The 20,304-nt window shown below is 38.4% G+C and overlaps 1 protein-coding gene across 1 annotated transcript; it reads right to left on the bottom strand.

The window, feature by feature from the left end:
* Positions 1-696: 696 nt before the first annotated feature.
* Positions 697-18,949, bottom strand: serinc1 (serine incorporator 1). Its single transcript, XM_061900435.1, has 10 exons — positions 18,792-18,949; positions 15,031-15,192; positions 12,243-12,436; positions 10,628-10,707; positions 9,108-9,245; positions 8,852-9,021; positions 5,241-5,331; positions 3,495-3,636; positions 3,199-3,423; positions 697-1,511 (listed from the first exon to the last, which is right to left on the bottom strand). The coding sequence occupies exons 1-10, from the start codon at positions 18,828-18,830 to the stop codon at positions 1,373-1,375; spliced, it is 1,380 nt and encodes a 459-aa protein (XP_061756419.1). The 5' UTR covers positions 18,831-18,949; the 3' UTR covers positions 697-1,372.
* Positions 18,950-20,304: the final 1,355 nt, after the last annotated feature.

Raw genomic sequence — 20,304 nt, 5'->3', positions numbered from 1 at the left:
TCGACATTTATTTTTAAAAAGTTTTTTTTTTAAATTTTAAATAAGCCTTTTTTGACTTAACGTCCATCCATCCATCTTCTACCGTTTGTCCCTCTCAGGGTCACGGGGGCTGGGAGTGCAGGAGCCTATCCCAGCTGCACGCAGATGGAAGGCGATGTACACCCTGGACACACGAGGGCCAATATTAGTGTTGCTAATAAACCCAGGTGCATGTCTTTGGATGTGGGAGGAAGCAACAGTCACGGGGAGAACATGGAAACTCTACACAGAAAGACCCTGAGCCGGAGGATCAAACTCGGGACTTACTCAGACCACTGTCCCACCAGCATTAGAGCTCAAAGTGTTTTCTCAGAGGTTTGACCACCAAATGTCATGATACGAAATATGAATACTTTCACACGCCTGCATCTTGGTTTTATTTCTGTTGGTCACATGATTTGTCTGTTGTACTTGTATAGCGCTTTTCTACCTTCAAGGTACTCAAAGCACTTTGACACTACTTCCACATTCACACACAGATGGAGGGAGCTGCCATGCAAGGCGCTAACCAGCACCCATCAGGAGCAAGGGTGAGGTGTCTTGCTCAGGACACAACGGACGTGACGAGGTTGGCACTAGGTGGGGATTGAACCAGGGACCCTCGGGTTGCGCACGGCCACTGCGCCACGCCGCTGTTAGTCACATGAAGGAGCCTACTAAAGTCATTTTCATTTTTATTCAAACACAAAATTAGTTTTTATGTGATGAGGTTAGAATACATTTTGTCAAAGTAAATAAAGTGTGGAAACAACAAATAACTTAGGCTTTAAAAGGCTTCCTACCAAAACAACGCATTCACTATCAGCACATCACACGTGTGTCTACATTTTCTAACACACAAGCATTGACAATTCATTGTGTATCCATAATACAGTATGTACAGAATACGTCATGTGACATATACGAGGGACAAAAGTATTGACACACTTTGATAAAGTCCCTTTCCTTTTCTGGCAGATCAAAACTTGGTTGGAACAACCCTTTTGAAATATTTAGATATTGTAGAAAGTCTTCCATCCTTCCGTTTTATGTATACTATTTGAATTCATGTCAGATAAAAATCATGCAACAGTTTTACTAGAGAACAAAGTGTGAATAGAGCATTACATAGCACACATGGTATTTGTACTATACTTACAATTCATAGTAATTGTACTATGCTTACAATATGTAGTGTATGTACTATACTTGCAATATGCACTATGGGAACATTACAACAGTGCTGAGGAGTAAAAGCAAGAAAGAAATAGTCTGCTTTAAACAACAAGCATGTCATTTCCTGGAAAGAAAACACACATCTAGCTGAGGATGGAGGTGTTTGTGTGTGTCCGTATTAGTCAAAGTCCCTGTTGACCAAGACGAGAGGAGCCACCAGGGTCCACACGTAGAGAGCCATGCAGATCCAGCTGGAGCAAACCTTCACCCACACAGACGGCCACTTGCTGGTCATGGCCTCGTAGTTGGAGTCAGGGCTGCAAAGGAACAGTACAGTTACATTTAAATACAGTTTGCTCCTTAGTATTCAGACTTTTTCCTCAAGCCGACCAGCAATTTTTTGTCAATATAATTGTGAAAATTATTAACAATTTAATATTATTATTTGTAAAACAATAAAAATAAAAAAAACATATATAGACATCTTAAAACATATGAATATGTTGTGTTAAACCAAGGTAACATAAAGAGGTGCTCTAGTAATTTTTTTGGTTTGAAATATCCAACTTTAAACAAGTTGCAAACAGCCACTTAAAATAAAAATGTATGTTTATCCCCTCATATACATAGACTGCAGTGTTTTTAATTCCGTTTTGGTCAGTCTTTTTACTAAAATCCATTTTAAATTTAGTCAATTAACCGACCAAATTTTACATTTTAGTCAGCAAACAAATTTCAGTACCGGTACATGTAATTTGAAATTACAGACTCAAGTCTTTTTGAATATGACGCCACACCTTGGCACACCTATCTTTGGGCAGTTTTGCCCATTCCTCTTTGCACCTCTCAAGCTCCATCAGGTTGGATGGGAAGAGTTGTTTTTTATCCAGGATGTGAATTTCTACAATCATCTTTCCCTCTATCCAGACAAGTCTCCCTGATTCTGTCGCTGAAAACCATCCCCACAGCATGATGCTGCCAGCACCATGGTTCACTGTAGGGATGGTATTGGCCTGGTGATGAGCGGTGCCTGGTTTCTTCCAAACATGACACCTAGTATTCACACCAGACAGTTTTATCTTTGTCCCATCAGGCCAGATACTTTAGTTTCTCATGGTATGAGAGTACTTCAGATGCATTTTGGTACGCTTTTACCAAGAAATGGCGTCCGTCTGGCCACTATACCATACAGGCCTGATTGGTGGATTGCTACAGAGATGGTTGTCCTTGTGGAAGGTCCTCTTTCCACAGAAGAATGCTGCAGCTCTGACAGAGCCTCCCTGACTAGACCAAGATAAATGCAGCAATATACAGAGACTTCCTGGATGAAAACTGACACTTCCCACCTAACTTGATGAAGCATGAAAGGAGCTGTGGTGAAACTGCCACGTTTGTGGCATCAAATTCAAAAAGACTTGAGGCCGTAATTGCTGCCAAAGGTGCATCAGCAGTAACAGGCTGTGAATATTTATGTAGTTTGTATAAATATAAAAAAAAAAAACATTGTCATTTTGGGGTATTGTGGGTACAATTTTGAGGACAAAAATGAACGTATTCCATTTTGGAACAAGGTTGTAACATAAAATGTGGAAAAAGTGAAGCGCTGTGAATACTTTCTAGATACATTATTAAATGCATCCAGTTTTGATTTGGCGGTGATAAATCCAACTTCTTTATATCACAAAAAAAAAGCATTGATTATAACTCTCTTTCCTTCTCTCATGTGCTGTTAAAGAGCTGCGATTGAATTTATTCCAAACTTGTCCCACCCATCTACAAGACCAAATGAAATATGCTTGGATTTTGCTTTCATCTCGGTTTTGTTTGTTGATTAAATGTCAGTTTATTCGTTATTGTCTTAGTCACCTTTGTTTTGTGCTTGTTTTGATAAGTTATTGTCTCATTTTAAAATAAAATACAGTACTGTAGGTTTCCATGTACTGCATATTTTGATTGGATTTGTGATTTATGTAGATGTATATTGTGCGTGCAGAGTTTGCCCACCTGTACCAGTTGGTGAGAGTCATCATGATGTAGAGCGAAGCCAGGAACAGCATGAAGTGAAAGAAGGAGTAGGAGTAGGTGACTCCGTCCTTCTCATTGTCCACTGCTCGGTTGGGGCCACCGCCCTCCTCCAAGCTCTCAGTCTGGGGCCCGTCATCGATCAGAGCGGACTCGTCATTAGTCAGTGTGAGTTTGTTAATCTGAGCGTTGGACGAGTTTCGAATGCTGAAGGAGGAGAGAGGGTGTCAAGCCCAGACAAAAAGGATTCTTGTGGCATTAACTTACAGCTTACTCACCTGGAGTACAGGACACACATGAGGAAGAGGATCAAGCCCACAATGCCTTGGGCGTCCCACCACTGAACTACGTGGTCCTGGCTTTCAGGGGTGGTGGTGTTCAGCCCGATGATGCCCAGAAGGCTCGGGTTACACTTCCTGTCTGTGACATACAAGACAAAAATTGCTTGGAAAAGTGGTTTGTGATAGGAAGAGCACATTAATCAGAACCAAATGTAGCTACTTTATGGAATCACATTTATTCTAATGATACAGGAAAGGGCTCAGCCCATAAAACGTTATCAATATATATCGTAATAGACAATTGATATCAATAAAAAAAAATGCGTTCCATAAAATGTTGGATATACATATATATTTTTTGGTCGTAGGAAACCAGGAAAAGTGAAGCACTAGCGGTCTGGTAAACCAGCAACACAGGAGGTGGTCAGTGAGCAATGGGAGGGACATGCTAAGCAGTCCATTGCATAAAAGTATCAACTATCAAGTAAATGGAGTGCTGCAGAGAGCGAATAAATTGTTGATAAAACAGGAAGAGTCCCCCTTACGAGATTTCAGTTTTTTGGAGTTTTTCAAACAAACTTCGCCAAATTCATCTTTTCTTTTTAACCCTCCGTTCCCTATTAGGATTTACCAAAACACTTACGAACTAAAGTGCTGGACTTTATAAGTACAATAAAGAACAAGTATAACAAATATGCTACTTTAATACAATAATTTGGTCCAGTAATAATTACTGGATAACAAATTCATTTCCATACTTAAATTAGAGTGACAGCCCAAATTAAATGTTACACAGACCGCGTAACTTCCTGGCAATAAACTTCCAAAACATTTTTCTTTTCAGGTTTGTTTGCATTTACACAATTTGCACCATTTTGTTACACTTTATTAAGCATTTCTTACATATTATTTATTGTGTGCTGAAAATTTGAAGGAATAAATAAAGTACTATCCATCTATTTTTTCACACTGATTCAGAGGTTATTGAGTTTTTAGAATTGATTGAGTGTTTTCCATGGTTGACATTTCTTTTCCTTTCTGCCTTGATAGCTGAGGGGATTATATCAGAGGAAGGTTACATTTGAAATAAAAATGTTAACATTTAATATATTTTCCATCGGTCATAAAAAAGGCTGAGAAGTGTGAGCCCTCTATAATTGGAACACCCTCTGGTCCCCCTTCTTGAAAAAGGGGACAACCACCCCGGTGTGCCAATCCAGAGGTGCCGTCTCAGACTTCCATGCTATGTTGAAGAGACGTGTCAGCCACAACATCCAGAGCCTTGATGTATTTGGGGTGAATCTCATCCTCTGCTGGGGCTTTGCCACTGTATCTTGATATCACTAATTATTGTTGGAACTAACTAAACTTTGGTGACGACAGGGAAGTATTTTTAAATGTCTTCGTTTGAATAAAAAAAAATAGTACTGTAATCATTAGGTAAACTACTTAAGATAGTGTAATGTTCTGTCTCTTTACTGTATGGCTTTATTTTTCTTCTCCAGCTATATCCACCTTGGTAATTACTGTCCCTGCCTTTATTGTCCATTGTTTGTGTGATCTCAGTGTCAAATGGACAAAACAAAGATGTCTTTCTAAAAACCACCCCTGCCTCTGTAGTCGGGGTCCAACCAATTACAAACATAAAAGACGTGGTCTTTGAACTTTTGAACAGTGTCTTCCAAAATGTGCTTTTGGCTATTGAATAGTTTTCTTGGGTTTTTTTCTCAAGGCAGGTCTTACCAGGCTCATTGGTCATAGCAGACCATGTCAAGTACATAGTGTACAAGGTCACCAGGGACGACTGCAGCAGGCCAGACCTGGGCTGGGACTCCTTAACACACACATAACAGATGCCAGTAATTAAAACATATACTAACACGATGGGCCTGATCTACTAAGACCCAAATAGTACTAAATAGCATGCACAAAGTAAAAAAATGTGAGTACAATTAGTGGGTGTGTTGCTGGTGATCTAAGACTGTGTGTGCAATTGATAAGTGCAAAAGTGTATTATACCAGCTGTCACTATGGAGACACTCATTTTCCTTCACAATTCATGTTATCATATGCACCGATGGTCCAGTTTGTGCTGTTCTGTTACATTGTGGAACATGCAACAGACAGATATAGTATGAACCACCTTTACTGAGCGATACAGAAGTGAGATCTAGACATCAGAACCTTTTTAGCATGCCAAATGTGCGCTCTGGGAGGCTCCGGTGTTGTGATGGTGCATCTAGAAAGATCCAGACTCAAGAAAAGGCATATAGAAAGATGAGGTTTTTTTATGTATAAAAAAGTAACACCATTAAAAAAGGCAGGCAGACACCAAATCTAATCAATATAATTCATTTGAATCAGCTCCTGAAGTCATCTCGCAGCTATAGAACTAAGTTTGAACAATTTTGAGAAAAAAAAAAATTGCAATTTTTCTCTCCAAAATTGCGATTGCGATTCGGCTTTTATATATTATACATAAAAATGCATTAAACTGCAAAAATAATGAGTGAAGGAAGACATGTTACTTTTAGACTTTACATCAACATATTCTTGTCTTAAAGGGGAACATTATCACCAGACCTATGTAAGCGTCAATATATACCGTGATGGTTCAGAAAAAAGACCATATATTTTTTTAACCGCTTTCCGAACTCTAAATGGGTGAATTTTGGCGAATTAAACGCCTTTCTGTTTATCGCTCTGGAGGGGATGACATCAGAATGTGACGTCGCCGAGGTAATACAGCCGCCATTTTCATTTTCAACCCATTGTAAAAATTGGGTCTCAGCTCTGTTATTTTCCGTTTTTTCGACTATTTTTTGGAACCTTGGAGACATCATGCCTCGTCGGTGTGTTGTCGGAGGGTGTAACAACACTAACAGGGAGGGATTCAAGTTGCACCACTGGCCCGAAAATGCGAAAGTGTCTGCCGCCAGACCCCCATTGAATGTACCGAAGTGTCGGCACATTTTACCGGCGATGACAGACATGGCACAGAGATGTATGGATAACCTGCAGACGCATTTGCAATGACAAAGTCAACGAAATTACAAAGGTGAGTTTGGTTGATGTTGACTTATGTGCTAATCAGACATATTTGGTCGCAGCGTGACTGCCAGTTAATCGATGCTAACATGCTATGCTAATCGACGCTAACATGCTATTTACCGGCGGTGCTAAAGCAGACATGGCACAGAGATGTATGGATAACCTGCAAATGCATTTGTAACGATGAAGTCATAGAAATCACAAAGGTGAGTTTTGTTGATGTTGACTGCCAGCTAATCGATGCTAACATGCTATGCTAATCGATGCTAACATGCTATTTACCGGCGGTGCTAAAGCAGACATGGCACAGAGATGTATGGATAACCTGCAGATGCATTTGCAACTATATTACGTTTCCTTCCACCCACATTTAATGCGAAAAAAAACACTTACCAATTGACGGATTTAAGTTGCTCCAGTGCCACGAGATCCAAAAGTCCCGATCGTTTGGTCCGCACATTTTACCGGCGATGATAACGCAGCTATTTGGATATGCTATGGCTATGAATAGCGTCAATAGCTATTCGCTCAATAGCTTCAGTTTCTTCTTCAATACTTTCATACACCAACCATCCGTTTCAATACATGCGTAGTCTGTTGAATCGCTTAAGCCGCTGAAATCCGAGTCTGAATCCGAGCTAATGTCGCTATATCTTGCTGTGCTATTCGCCATTGTTTGTTTACATTGGCAGCACTGTATGACGTCACAGGGAAATGGATAGTGGCATCGCAAATAGCGAAAATCAAGCACTTTAAAGCTTTTTTTTTAGGGATATTCGGAGACCGGTAAAATTTTGAAAAAAAATTCAAAAAATACAACATACCACTGGGAAGTGATTTTTATTGTTTTTAACCCTTTTGAAATTGTGATAATGTTCCCCTTTAACGTGCCACACATTAGAACAATATGCAATAATTTACTTTAAAATATCTTTGGCTTTCTGCAAACAGACTTTTCTTCTACATCATGCTCTTAAAATGAAGAAATATTCGATAAAACTATACAGTGTTTATAATGTAATTCAATCCATCCCTTACAGTACAGTGTCTGCTCTCACAGGAATGAAAACCAATGGGATGTTCATATTTTCCTGTTTAGATGAAGAGTTAATCATAATCTTCACAAAAAAAAACACGCATATTTTTGTGTCTTTCTCACTGTGTGTTTACTTCCATTATCTGCATTGTTTGCTACCACGTACTTGCTGTATAGTACGTATTAAAATGCATGAAAAAATAAAAAAAAACACGTGTGTTCTTGATAATATATAATAACACAACCATTTAAAAGGATATCAACTTTTGTCATCACATTACTGTAGAATTGTTTACCATTGTAGTGTAATTGGAATGTAAATACGTTTGTTATGCTAAATAAATTAAAAATGAATCAAAAAATTATGTGAGCTGAAATTTTACTTAAAATAGATATTGAACATCTTAAAGTGCATTTTTTTCTTCGTGGATGAGGTCAGACGTTGTGTTTTTGTTTATTGTCATCACGTGATTACAAAGGCATTCTCATATCGCCCATCCGATTTGAAGCTTAAATATTCCCACAACGGGACATTTGGCTTTATAACCATATGTTTTTCCTTCTAATTTGTGTTACTGAGAGCAATGAATTCTTCCTGTTTGAAGCGAGAGACGAACAAACACAAAGCTCAAAAATTCTGATTGGCGAACATAGCTGTTACTCAAATGCTGGTCAATGGCGGAGAAGAAGAAAAAACCCTCTTACGATTATTTACCGCACAAATTAAAACTTTGATGTCAATTCGATTTTGATTAATTGTGCAGCTCTCTTCAGAATCATAAAATGATATTGCTGATATTGCTTAATATTTGTATTTCTGACAGTTTAAATATGTTTACACGCACACACAGTATTCTCTCTCCATCATGTCTGCAGTGCACTTGCCTCCTTTCTCATAGCCATTTGTGTTTGACTGTTCCAGTTTTAAAAAATTTTAGACGTGCTAAATATAGACGCAAAACAGCAGCAGCAGAATAGTGCTAAAGAGTCATAATTGCGTCTCTTCCTCCCAGTATTGTGGCCGTTATGATAATCAGCATATATTCTGCAAATGCATGAAGACAAACACGCTTAATGGACTGCGCCCTCTATTTTGTTCATTTAAGAAACACAATCCTCTGCACACTAGCTCAGCAGATCAACTTTGTATGAGCTATCAAGTTCGCATTTGTTTTAATACACGCAAACCTTTAGGAGTTCAGGACCAATGTTGATATGCATATTAAGTTTGCATTAATGTCAAATGTGTAAAAACAAAATGATTTACCTGGATTTGAGGTAGGACTGACAGAACAGAGGCTCCGATGCAGAGCAGCATATTGATGCTGATGAAGACCTTGTTCTCAGTGCATCCGTCGGAGTGGGTGTAGTAGACATAGAACAGGACCAGAGCCACCAGAGACAGCACATAGTTTAGTGCTGTGACTGACAACAGGGCTGCCAACATAAAAAATACTCCTTAGTGCAACTGTTCCAGGTATGAAATGTTACAATACAGTTTTCGGTGTGGTCAAAGTCCATACCTGCATACCAGCAGCGAGAGTTGCCCTCTTCCATCTTCTCCACCCATGACTCATTCCAAGAATGTGCAAAGTCAATGAGTAAAACCAGCTGGATGAGAATGAAGCAGAATGCACCAGCCATACCGATATAGAACCACACTGGAGGAGAGAAAAAGACATGTTACAGTAGCTTCTCTACAATCAGCTTCAGTTGTTCCAACAGTTCTCTACTACTCTTTTAAAATGTCAGTCAGAACAACCCAAAACTGAATAGGGGACTCGCCTGGAGTGCAGTGACTCTTGAAATCTATTCAAGATCGGTTGAGAAACATGGCCACAAATTGTTTTTAATACACAAGCTTATGGATTATGTGCCCTGTAGTTTAATTGCACCACCCCAAGAGTTTATTTTGACAAGTATTTTTTTTATGAATTCAAGTTTGTCATTTATGACAAGTAAATTAATTGAAATTTAGTCTAGTTTTGGTTTACTCAATTACACAACATTTATGTTACGTAAAATAACTCAAATGTAGTTCAATAAAATGTACAGACTCAAGCATCTTTGAAGCTTTGATGAAGGTTCCATGCAAAGCATCTCAATAATGACATTAATAAAAAAGTAGACATGTTCTCCCACCGCCAAAAACATGCACCTGGGGATAGGTTGATTGGCAACACTAAATTGGCCCTAGTGTGTGAATTTGAGTGTCAAAGTCGTCTGTCTATCTGTGTTGGCCCTGCGATGAGGTGGCGACTTGTCCAGGGTGTACCCCGCCTTCCGCCCGAATGAAGCTGAGATAGGCTCCAGCAACCCCCGGCGACTCCGAAAGGGACAAACGGTAGAAAATGGATGGATGGATGGACATGTTCTCAATGAATATATCACTAACTTGCGAATGTTCCAGCCTAGAAAGGCCTGACTTTGCAGCAGCGTTTTCAGAATGCTGCAGCAAAAGTTGCAGTTAATTTTTTCAATAACATTGCAACTTGTGCTTTCATGAACTTGCTACCAATGTTTTAAGTGCTCTTTATAAACTTAACCACAAAATAGGACAGAATTTCAACAAATTAACAAAATATGCTTTTTTGCATAGTTCCGGAAACAAATGTTGATGCTCCACATTTTTTATACAAGAGTATGAAGCCTATCTTATAAGTAGACAATAGTTGGCAGTTAAAAGTCCATTTGCTAAACTCATTGACAAATTACTGTACTGTTTTGTTTATATAGAATTTATAAATAGAAACTAATAATATAAAAAAAAAACACTACCAAAGGCTCTCTAATTGTCGACCGACAATCTCCGTGTTAGTCCAACATAAATTGTCATTCTTGTTATAACACTTCGCGCGTACCCCAGATTTAATTTTGAACATTTGTGAACTGTTGGGCGTCATATGTAAGTCATAACTGAAACTGGCGAAAAACAACAAAATGCAAACTTGGACAGTATAAAAGTGTACAAGTGGATACAAGGGTCCAAATGCGTGCACTTGCAAAATTTAGTTCATGTACTCTGTATAGAAATGTGATTTACCAGTTGTGAAGGGACCCTCTGCAATGAAAAAGGATCCGATGATGATGGCAGCAGCAGCTGCAAACTTGAAAAGCCAAAATCTGAAAAGGACAAGGATTTTAAATAATGTAAGTACAGAGGCACTATGCTAAATTTACCCTGTACTAATGACCAGATAATTATACCTTCGAAGTACCAATTTAAAATGTTATACACTCACTTTCACATCTACGGGAATTTTAGGCTCATGAAATAACCAAATATAGGTTAAACATTGGTCAACGGTTTGTATACGCTTATTTTTGGCATCAATCCCATATTAATTTTGGTCCTTTATTGACTTATTTGACCCTTTCTTTTACCATGTTAGAATGATTACACAATGTGCACCTTCAATGACTTATTAAAAAAAAAGATATGAACAAGTTTGAACTTATTTGGGTCTTTCACAAATGCGGCTTTGGTGCTTACGGTTCGCACTCAATGAAACAAATTATATATAATGGGACTGCGGTGGTATGCATTGTTACTCAATATGTACCTGCTTTGCCAGAGAATAAGACCAAGTATTGTTATACGGTCAATAACACTCACCATTAATACATTGAAAATTTACAGTTAATATATATGATCGGTATCGGACGGTCTCACTCATGATTAGTATCTGAATCGGCAGCATAAAACCTCAATCACAACAACCTTACATCTAACAATGCTAAAAAGCTAGGTCCATGCCAGGAAAACAACCAGCAAACTCTGCCAAGAAGAGTGGACATATATTGAAACAAAATGATTATGTTTTTTAAAGAAAGTTATTGATAAAATAGAGGTGAAACGTGCTAAGGGTTAATAAATATTAGTGTGGCTGTATGTTTATATATTTGAACATGCATTTCGAAAGTTGGCCACATGGAAATTAGAGAACTTGTGCAGACAATTTTAAGTATTGGAGATGAACCATATCAATCAAAAGTAGGGCTCAAATAAATCATTAAAGGCCGACAATGAATATAAGATTTATGTCAATGTTTATGTCAATATTAAGAATGTAACAATATAAAAATGTCATATTCCGGTAAGCGTGACCAAAATTATCACTATTATTATTGCAATATTGTTGAATGTGCTCAAAAAGTACTTATACACACTGAAATCTTTTGACTAGGTTTTTTTTTAATACCAAAAAAAGTAGACAGACTGTTGGAAAACCCACTATTTTGCATGTTTTGTTTTTCCTATGCTTCATTGATAATTTTTTGGTCCAAGTATTGTATCTGTTTTAATAGCTAAGCTTTTAATGTTTTAAATGTAGCACTTCAAGATTTAAAAATTATTTAATATGTTAGTTCAATATCTTAGTTGCTCGGAAAGCAATGTGTTTGTACAAGTTTAGATTGGAGTATGTTGTTTCTTTATTGGGAAAGATGTTAATGACTCTTGTTTTCATGTTAGCGTTTAAGCTAGTGAGCTGACACCAACAGGTCCGTGAGTTGATCAATGTGCAATCCTGTTTTTATGATCATTTTAATTTAAAGCGGTAATAACAACAATCAGGTTTTTACCGCTTTTACCATTAATACTATTTTTCGTTACATCCCTAGTCAATATGTATATCTGCTGCAGTGTCTGCTCTCACCCGTTATGAAGTGCAGCTCGAGGGTCCTTGCTGCTCTTGACTTTAATCATGAGCAGAGAAAAGAGAAGGAAAAACATGGCCATTCCGAAGCAAATGCGGTACACAGCCTTGTAGCCGACCAACACGTCACAGTTCACGTGGCCTTCCACTCCGGGAATGGATGAACCCATTCCTCCCTCACAGAATCCTGGAATCTAAAAGGAAGACATGAACGCAACAAAGGACAATGGAGTTGAAATCGGAGTAAAGGAAGAAAAGCTTCCATGCAGTGATTCTCTCTTTTTAAGGCCAAGTTCACACTGCAGGTCAGCAATATTCCCCCCCAATTTTTCATGTGTCTGAGCAAACACACAAACTCCCTGACCATTGATGATGGTGATGATGATACTGTGGCCATACCAGTATCACAACTGTCAAAAACCTGAGATCATAACAATTTGAATATGAGTGATTTTGTCAACCAAAGAAAAAATGAGCTGTGTTGTAGTTCAGTTCACACAATGTGCAGGCATTCTTGTGTGTTTTCATGCCTTCTACAGGCATGGAATGTTTGTAGAAACAGACCCCTCCGGTTCAGCTTACTGAAAAGAGTCAAGAGTTTTTTTAGTTCCCAAAAGTAAAGTACCAGTAAAATAAATAAAAAAACAAGTGGCCTTTATATTGAAGCTATTATCATATTTTTCTAATTTATAACACCATAAAACTTCCAAAGTTGTTGAGTAAAGAGATACAATCAATATAGTATAAAGGTCAGAGATTCCCAAGCCAAATGAACAAGCCAATGACATGATTCGTGACATAGAGGTGGAAACCAGAGATCCCTTCCCCACCAACAACAATGTAAATCATGCAGACTTTGTGATCGCCAACAATTCCTTTGGGACAAATGATGATCCAGAACCTTATATTTTTTAAGCTCGAGTATAAGGAGTAAAAGCTACAAATTTTATAAGCTCTGCTCAACGAATCCAGCTTTAGTGAAATACTAAGCATCATGTAGCATTATGGTAATATGTGGCATCATTTGAAAAGTCACCTGCTAGAGAATGAAGAATGCTTACTTTGCCTGTCAACATCTCCGTTCGGTGCCACATGCCCACACCATCAAAATGCAGAGGCAAACATTTCCACATCAACACCGTATGAAATAAATAGATTTTAATTACGTCCGTAGTAACCTACCACATAGCGAAGGAAGAACACTATTTGATTCTGTAATATACAGCTCATTTTTATTTGACACTTAAAATGTCTCTGACAATCTTGCACTTTCTGTTTTGGAAATGACATGAACGTTTGTGCCGTGGCTTAATAACTGTTTAATAAATACAGTTTTGGTCAATTGACGTAGTTGTGATTTCCTTCTCTACATGAAAGTTTAAAAGTAGCATATATTAATGCAGTATGAACAAGAATGTTTTAATGTAGATAAATAGAATCATCATACTGCTGTGATTATATGCATCAAGTGTTCATTCAAGTCCAAGGCAAAATATCAAGATATATATTGTGTATCGCGCGATATGGCCTAAAAATATCGAGATATTTAAAAAAAGGCCGTATCGCCTAGCCCTAGTTCATATCTTTCCGTTTAGATGACAATTAATCATAGGTTTAAAAGGAAAAGTTGCTGCCTGCACATCAGTCTATGGTTATTGTGTCTTTGTCTCCCTCTCCAAATATAAATTGAATGTCATGAATGAACAACTTCTAGTTTTACGGCTTAATCCGTGGCGCAGTGGGAGAGTGGTCGTGCGCAACCCGAGGGTCCCCCACCTAGTAACAACCTCGTCATGTCCGTTGTGTCCTGCCCTTGCTCCTGATGGGTGCTGGTTAGCGCCTTGCAAGGCAGCTCCCTCCGTCAGTGTGTGAATGTGTGTGAATGGGTAAATGTGGAAGTAGTGTCAAAGCGCTTTGAGTACCTTGAAGGTAGAAAAGCGCTATACAAGGACAACCCATTTATCATTTATTTATTCAAATGAGAGGCATGATATACAGTATAATCTAGAATCAACTTCCACCAGCTGTGACGCAATTGAGCACCAGCAGTAGCAGAACGGCCGGTTCAATATAGCAGCTTACGGTAAGCTAGTTAACTCTGTTATTAATGTATTGCAAAAAAATAGTTTGTCTGCATTAGCACTTATTACGGCAAGACATGGAAATGGAGTATTTCTGGCGAGTTATGGATGGTTATTTAAAAGGTTTTGTGGGCGGGATAGAGGAAACCCTATTTACTCGATTGTTAGCTGTTTTGTTTTTTACATTAATTTACGATTTCAATGCATAGAAAAAAGGAAAACACGTGTCCTTGTCTTACATAAGGATTGTGAATGATAGACAGCACATCTCTTTCTGTTTTACATATTTCTAGTACGACTCATCTGCTGATATGGTCAGAGTGCAGACAAGTTCCCCAGTGATGTCCTCAAACCCTGAATCTACAGAAATTGCCAAAGACATTTGGAAAATTTTAAATTAAGTTGTGGCATCTTGTTTTGTTTATACAATATTTTCACATACTTTGCCAAATGGAAATACAACTGGATATGGTTTAATGGATACAATAAAACAATTAAACATTAAGTCAGCTTGTTGTTTTCATTACACTGGTACTTTAAGGAGCTTGGGACATCATTTTACCACAAAAGTCATGAGCAGTTTCCAGGGTGTGCTAGAAAAGAAGCTTTTGGCAGTTGTTGAACCATCCTGAAGTTCATAAACATGGACATAAATATGGAAAGAATGTGTGCCATAATGAAAACTTCTCAATGTTCACTTTTGTTACCTTTTTCAAGTGTTCCTCCATGCCTGGCATCAGCATGATGCAGGCGATGCCCACTCCCAGCAGCAGGAAAAAGGCGTAAATGAGGCGAGTCACCGTTGAGTTGTTTCCACTCGGACAGCAGCGACACAGCAGGCAGGGGGCGCTGCCGCACAAACAAGGAATCTGTGCAAATAACACCACCTCAATTAAGTTAATAATAACATATTTGAAAATGATAAAGTGGTTACAATATGTTATTTATGGTAAAATTAGCACAATTCAAAAGTGTAAATAATACAGCATTAATGTTACTATTTACACATTTCAAACTTTACATGTGCATGATATTACTATGGTCGGTATTTTTGATGAAAGAAAGACAAACAATGTGTGTGTATATATAGTTAATACATTTTAAATACCAAGAGTATGTAATCAATGAGTTTGTATGTATGTATATCTATCTATCTACAGAATGTTAACACATTTCAAATACCAAGAAGATGTAATTGTTTAAATTAGCCCAGAAAAGGGGAAAAAAACGAAAGTGAGTAAATCATGTTAATATTAGCACATTTAAAATCAAAGATCGACCAATTATTTGCACTGATATTTGGCTTTTTGACATATATTGGTGTCAGCCTCTTTTTATCAGTATCAGTCTTTTTGTTTTTAACAACTGTAACATAACTACATCAGCAGATACAATACATACAAATATGATACCAGTATTTAGCATAAAATAATTAGTAATGTTTTATTGTATAAAAAAGTTAAACACTGCTCCAGCACCAGGTCATTTGCCCCTGTATCTTCCTTGTGCAGTGTTGGTTGCTTATACAGTACACATTATATATCTTCTGCGTAGTTTCAAAACATATTTTTTCCGGGAAATCCAGTTTTTGTCCTTTCCTCAGCATCTTACGGATTCCATTTTGTATGTCTATTTTTGAAATGCAAATGATACTTAAAAGTTTTGTGAGTTCCCCTACTGCTTATGGGGCTAAATTAACCACAACTTTAGCACTACACAAAACATTGTGTAGTGCAGCGGCGGTGGCAGCGATGACCAAGAAGAACACGGAGTTGGAATATAATTACAACACTTTATGTACATATTTATATAATATGTAACTACAAGCTCCAATCACAGACAGAGACCCATTGCTTTTATGAGCGGTCGAGCAAGCCAAAAGCAAGAAAAAAATTATATATATATATACTATTATTTATTTATTTTTTTTTATTTGTGGCGGCCGTAATTCGTTCGTGGCGGGTCGACACAAATAAATGAATGTGTGGGAAACCCTGGGACAATGAAGGTGAAGGAAAAAGAGTACGGAGTGTCCTAACCAGATATCTAGATTCCTAGATTGATTGTTGTCAAATGTTCTTTGTCACCCTGTGTACTTTCCTGTCCAATAAAGATTTGATGAATTTAAGATGGTTCAGGTGAGATTGACTACAATAGGGCCCCACAACACACTGGATTCCAGGTATTTCAACTGGATATTGTTCAGATAAGTTCTATTTCATTTAACACTGGAGGTGACTATGTCATGCATTTTCCGCGCATGTGTACTAGGTTGCGTTGCGTCGGCTGACGGAGGGGGTTAGGGGGTCTTAAAGGCCTACTGAAACCCACTACTACTGACCACGCAGTCTGATAGTTTATATATCAATGATGAAATATTAACATTGCAACACATATCAATACGGCCTTTTTAGTTTACTAAATTACAATTTTAAATTTCCCAGGAATTTCGTCTTGAAAACGTCGTGTAATGATGATGTGTACGCAAGACGTCACGGGTTTTTAGGAAGTATGAGTGCTGCGCACACACACAACTAAAAGTCGTCTGCTTTAACTGCATAATTACACAGTATTTTGGAGATCTGTGCTGCTGAATCTTTTGCAATTTGTTCAATTAATATTGGAGAAGTCACAGTAGAAAGATGGAGTTGGGAAGCTTTAGCCTTTAGCCACACAAACACACGGTGATTCCTTGTTTAAAATTCCTGGAAGTGAAACTTTACTATGGATCAGAGTGTGGTCAAGCAAACATGAATCACGACGGAATGTCAACCAGCAGGTTTGGGTGAGAAAATTGTGGTAAAAAGTCGCTTCTTACCGGAGAAAAGCTGAGCATGTGCTATCCATAAATCTGCTGTTGACTCCCCTGAGACATTGGCGTCAAGACACACGTGGACGTACACCTCCGACTATCAGGTACTATTAAACTCACTAAAACACTAGCAACACAATAGAAAGATAATGGATTTCCCAGAATTATCCTAGTAAATGTCTCTAAAAACTTCGGAATCCGTCCCAATACAATCGTTATTTTTTTAAATTATTTTATTTTTTTCTAGTCCGTCACTATCAATATCTTCAAACACAAATCTTTCATCCTCGCTCAAATTAATGGGGAAATTGTCGTTTTCTCTGTCCGAATAGCACTTTTTGTTGGAGGCTCCCATTAAAATCAATGTGAATATGTGAGGAGCCCCCACACGTGTGGCGTCATCGTCTGCGACTTCCGGTAGAGGCAGGGCATTTCTCTTAGCACCGAAAGTTGCGAACTTTATCGTGGATGTTCTCTACTAAATCCTTTCAGCAAAAATATGGCAATATCGCGATATGATCAAGTATGACACAAAGAATAGACCTACTATCCCCGTTTAAATAAGAAAATCTCATTTCAGTAGGCCTTTAAAAGACCACCATGTGTGGACACGGATGAGGTTAGGTGGGCTTCACCCTGGATAACCTTAGCCTGCTTAGTATGGAAGGGGCCTTAAACTGGGGTACCTGTACCACTAATGGTACGCAGGCACCATCTAGGGGTACGTCAAATAATCATCTAATTATGTGGTTTTGTTTGTAGCTGAGATAGGCGCCAGCGCCACCCGCGTCCTCAAAAGGGAATAAGCGGTAGAAAATGGATGGATGGATGTTTTCCTATATTCAAACATAGCATTACTGTTCAAACTGTAATGTTACAGTGGTCATTCATATTAATAATGCCTGTTAAATAACACATCTGTTTTGCTTATTATGAATACTTGGGCCTACTACCATATTGTATTTTAATGTTGGTTATATGGTGGTTCTTGGAAAGCTAAGCTTTTTGGTGGTACTTGGTGAAAAAAGTTTGGCAACCACTGACTATCAATGTAGACATGGTCACACAGGGTTAATAACATACGTTGTTTATGTTAATATTAGTACATTGTTAATGCTAAAGGGGCGAGTAGGTCCTGACTGTTGCAGCTATCTTATTTTAGCATTCTACAAAGAAAACGACCACAATTAGAAGATATTGGCAACACTAAATTGGCCTTAGTGTGTGAATGTGAGTGTTGTCTGTCTGTCTGTGTTGGCCCTGCGATATGGCGACTTGTCCAGGGTGTACCCCGCCTTCCGCCCGATTGTACCTGAGACGGGCGCCAGCGCCCCCCGCGAACCCAAAAGGGACTACGCCGTAGAAAATGGATGGATGGATAATAATGTTTAGCACTAATATTTGGTCCAAACGGGAAATGACAGCGACATAAAATGGGAGTAAATGGACAATACAATTAAAATAACTGCGTGCTTCAGTTAGGTAAAAGTAATACACATTTAAAAATGGACGACTTTGATAAGATGTTGATCTGCGTCACAGAAAAATCACATGGCCTTACGTCTTTGTCGTTATTGCGCAGTCATGGTCGCGCATATCACAATAACAATAACATTTCCAAAAATCTCGTCCTTCATAAAAGCGAATGCTACTCACCCAGCTCGCCATGGAGCACAAGCCCAGAACGGCTCCCATGATGGGTGACGCTTGCGATGTTTGTTGCTTTCTGAGATGTTTTTGTGAGATTCCAAACACAAGATGGAGTCTGGCTCGAATCCCGTTCTTCTTCTGTGGTATGACGCAGGATTTACCGATGAACTGACCTGTCGTTGTTACCGTCCCCTACAGGACAAAAAAACTACTACACGAGTCGCCATGACGTTTATAAACACAATTAAAGCAATAATATGATCAAATAAAATGACACCAAAAGAGGGTGATTGAGTCATATTACAGCTGTTGTGACAAGTCGAAACTGACTTATTGCAAAGACCATTGCCCCCATGGATTGATTAACGTGGACCCTGACTTAAACAAGTTGAAAAACTTATTCGGGTGTTACCATTTATTGGTCAATTGTACGGAATATATACTGTACTGTGCAATCTACTAATAAAAGTTTCAATCAATCAATCAAAAGTCTTAATGCACCTCTACCCAATGCACCTCCACTCAATCAGGGGGCCACGATTTTGACGGCTAAATGCAATGATTAGTGCTCATAGCTGTCAATCACATACAGCTGTGCTTCATGTAATTATGTATTTTCCTTTTCTTTCTGCTCAGAGCAGGTGCGAACCCAGGTTGTCGGTGTGAGAGGTGAGCGAGTTGACTATAGAGCAGACCTCGGCAAATTAAGGCCCCCGGGGGCGTTAGGCTCTTCAATCTGGCCTGCCGGACATTCCCAAATAATTATTTTAGATCTTTAAGGTGGAAAATGTAGCTGCCATTATGGTGTGCAGTGATGTTTTCAAATGACCGCAAGTCTTGAACTTTACAAAGTATTTCAATGGTTGGACTCTGCGCTTTTGCATGATATACTAGTTACTATGGTAATCTAAACCACAGCAGCTCAGACAAGGCTCCGAGCAGTGTGGGTGGGGAGAATTTCCACAGAGGCCAGCCTGAAATGTGGGTGTCAGGGACAGACGTGGAAGGAGATTTTTACAACAAAGTTCTAAAGCTTAGTGAAATATCAGATATTTCAGATAGTAAGTGGGGTTTTTTTACCCTTTGCTTTCATTTTTCGCTGTGTTTGTTTCGTTTTGCTTGATTGTAAAATATGTCGATATGTGATTTTCATTTGTTGTCAATATTCAGTGTTTTATCGTTCATAGTTAATATTGTAAATCCCACATTCTTTATTTTCAGGTACATTCTGCGTGTGTCATTCAGTAAAAAAAATTTAAATTCTATTCCATTTTTTAAGGCGGTACGTCGTAACGTTTTTAGCATTCAATCAGACATCATTGTGAGTTTTTGTCTTAGTGTTCCTAAATAGATATACTGGCCCCCCAGACACATTTTTTCTCTAAATTTGGCCCCTTGAGGCAAAATAATTGCCCAGGCCTGCTATAGAGCTACATTTTGCAAGATACAGAAATACAGTACATGGCAAAATGGTATGGCATACTCTATCAAGCGTGAAGAAGTAGAATGATCAGGAATC

The sequence above is a fragment of the Nerophis ophidion genome, linkage group LG05, assembly GCF_033978795.1.
Source record: "Nerophis ophidion isolate RoL-2023_Sa linkage group LG05, RoL_Noph_v1.0, whole genome shotgun sequence".
Classification (NCBI taxonomy): Eukaryota; Metazoa; Chordata; class Actinopteri; order Syngnathiformes; family Syngnathidae; genus Nerophis; species Nerophis ophidion.
This window is presented reverse-complemented; position numbering and strand designations above follow the sequence as displayed.

What these genes read in the sequence shown, in the direction of transcription:
- serinc1 (XM_061900435.1), bottom strand. Translation starts at nt 18,830, where the DNA reads ATGGGAGCCGTTCTGGGCTTGTGCTCCATGGCGAGCTGG. An exon ending in CTCTCGCTGCTGGTATGCAG is followed by an intron (nt 9,022 to 9,107) that starts GTATGGACTTTG and finishes TTATGTTGGCAG; the next exon opens with CCCTGTTGTCAGTCACAGCA. An exon ending in TGCTATGACCAATGAGCCTG is followed by an intron (nt 3,637 to 5,240) that starts GTAAGACCTGCC and finishes TGTATGTCACAG; the next exon opens with ACAGGAAGTGTAACCCGAGC.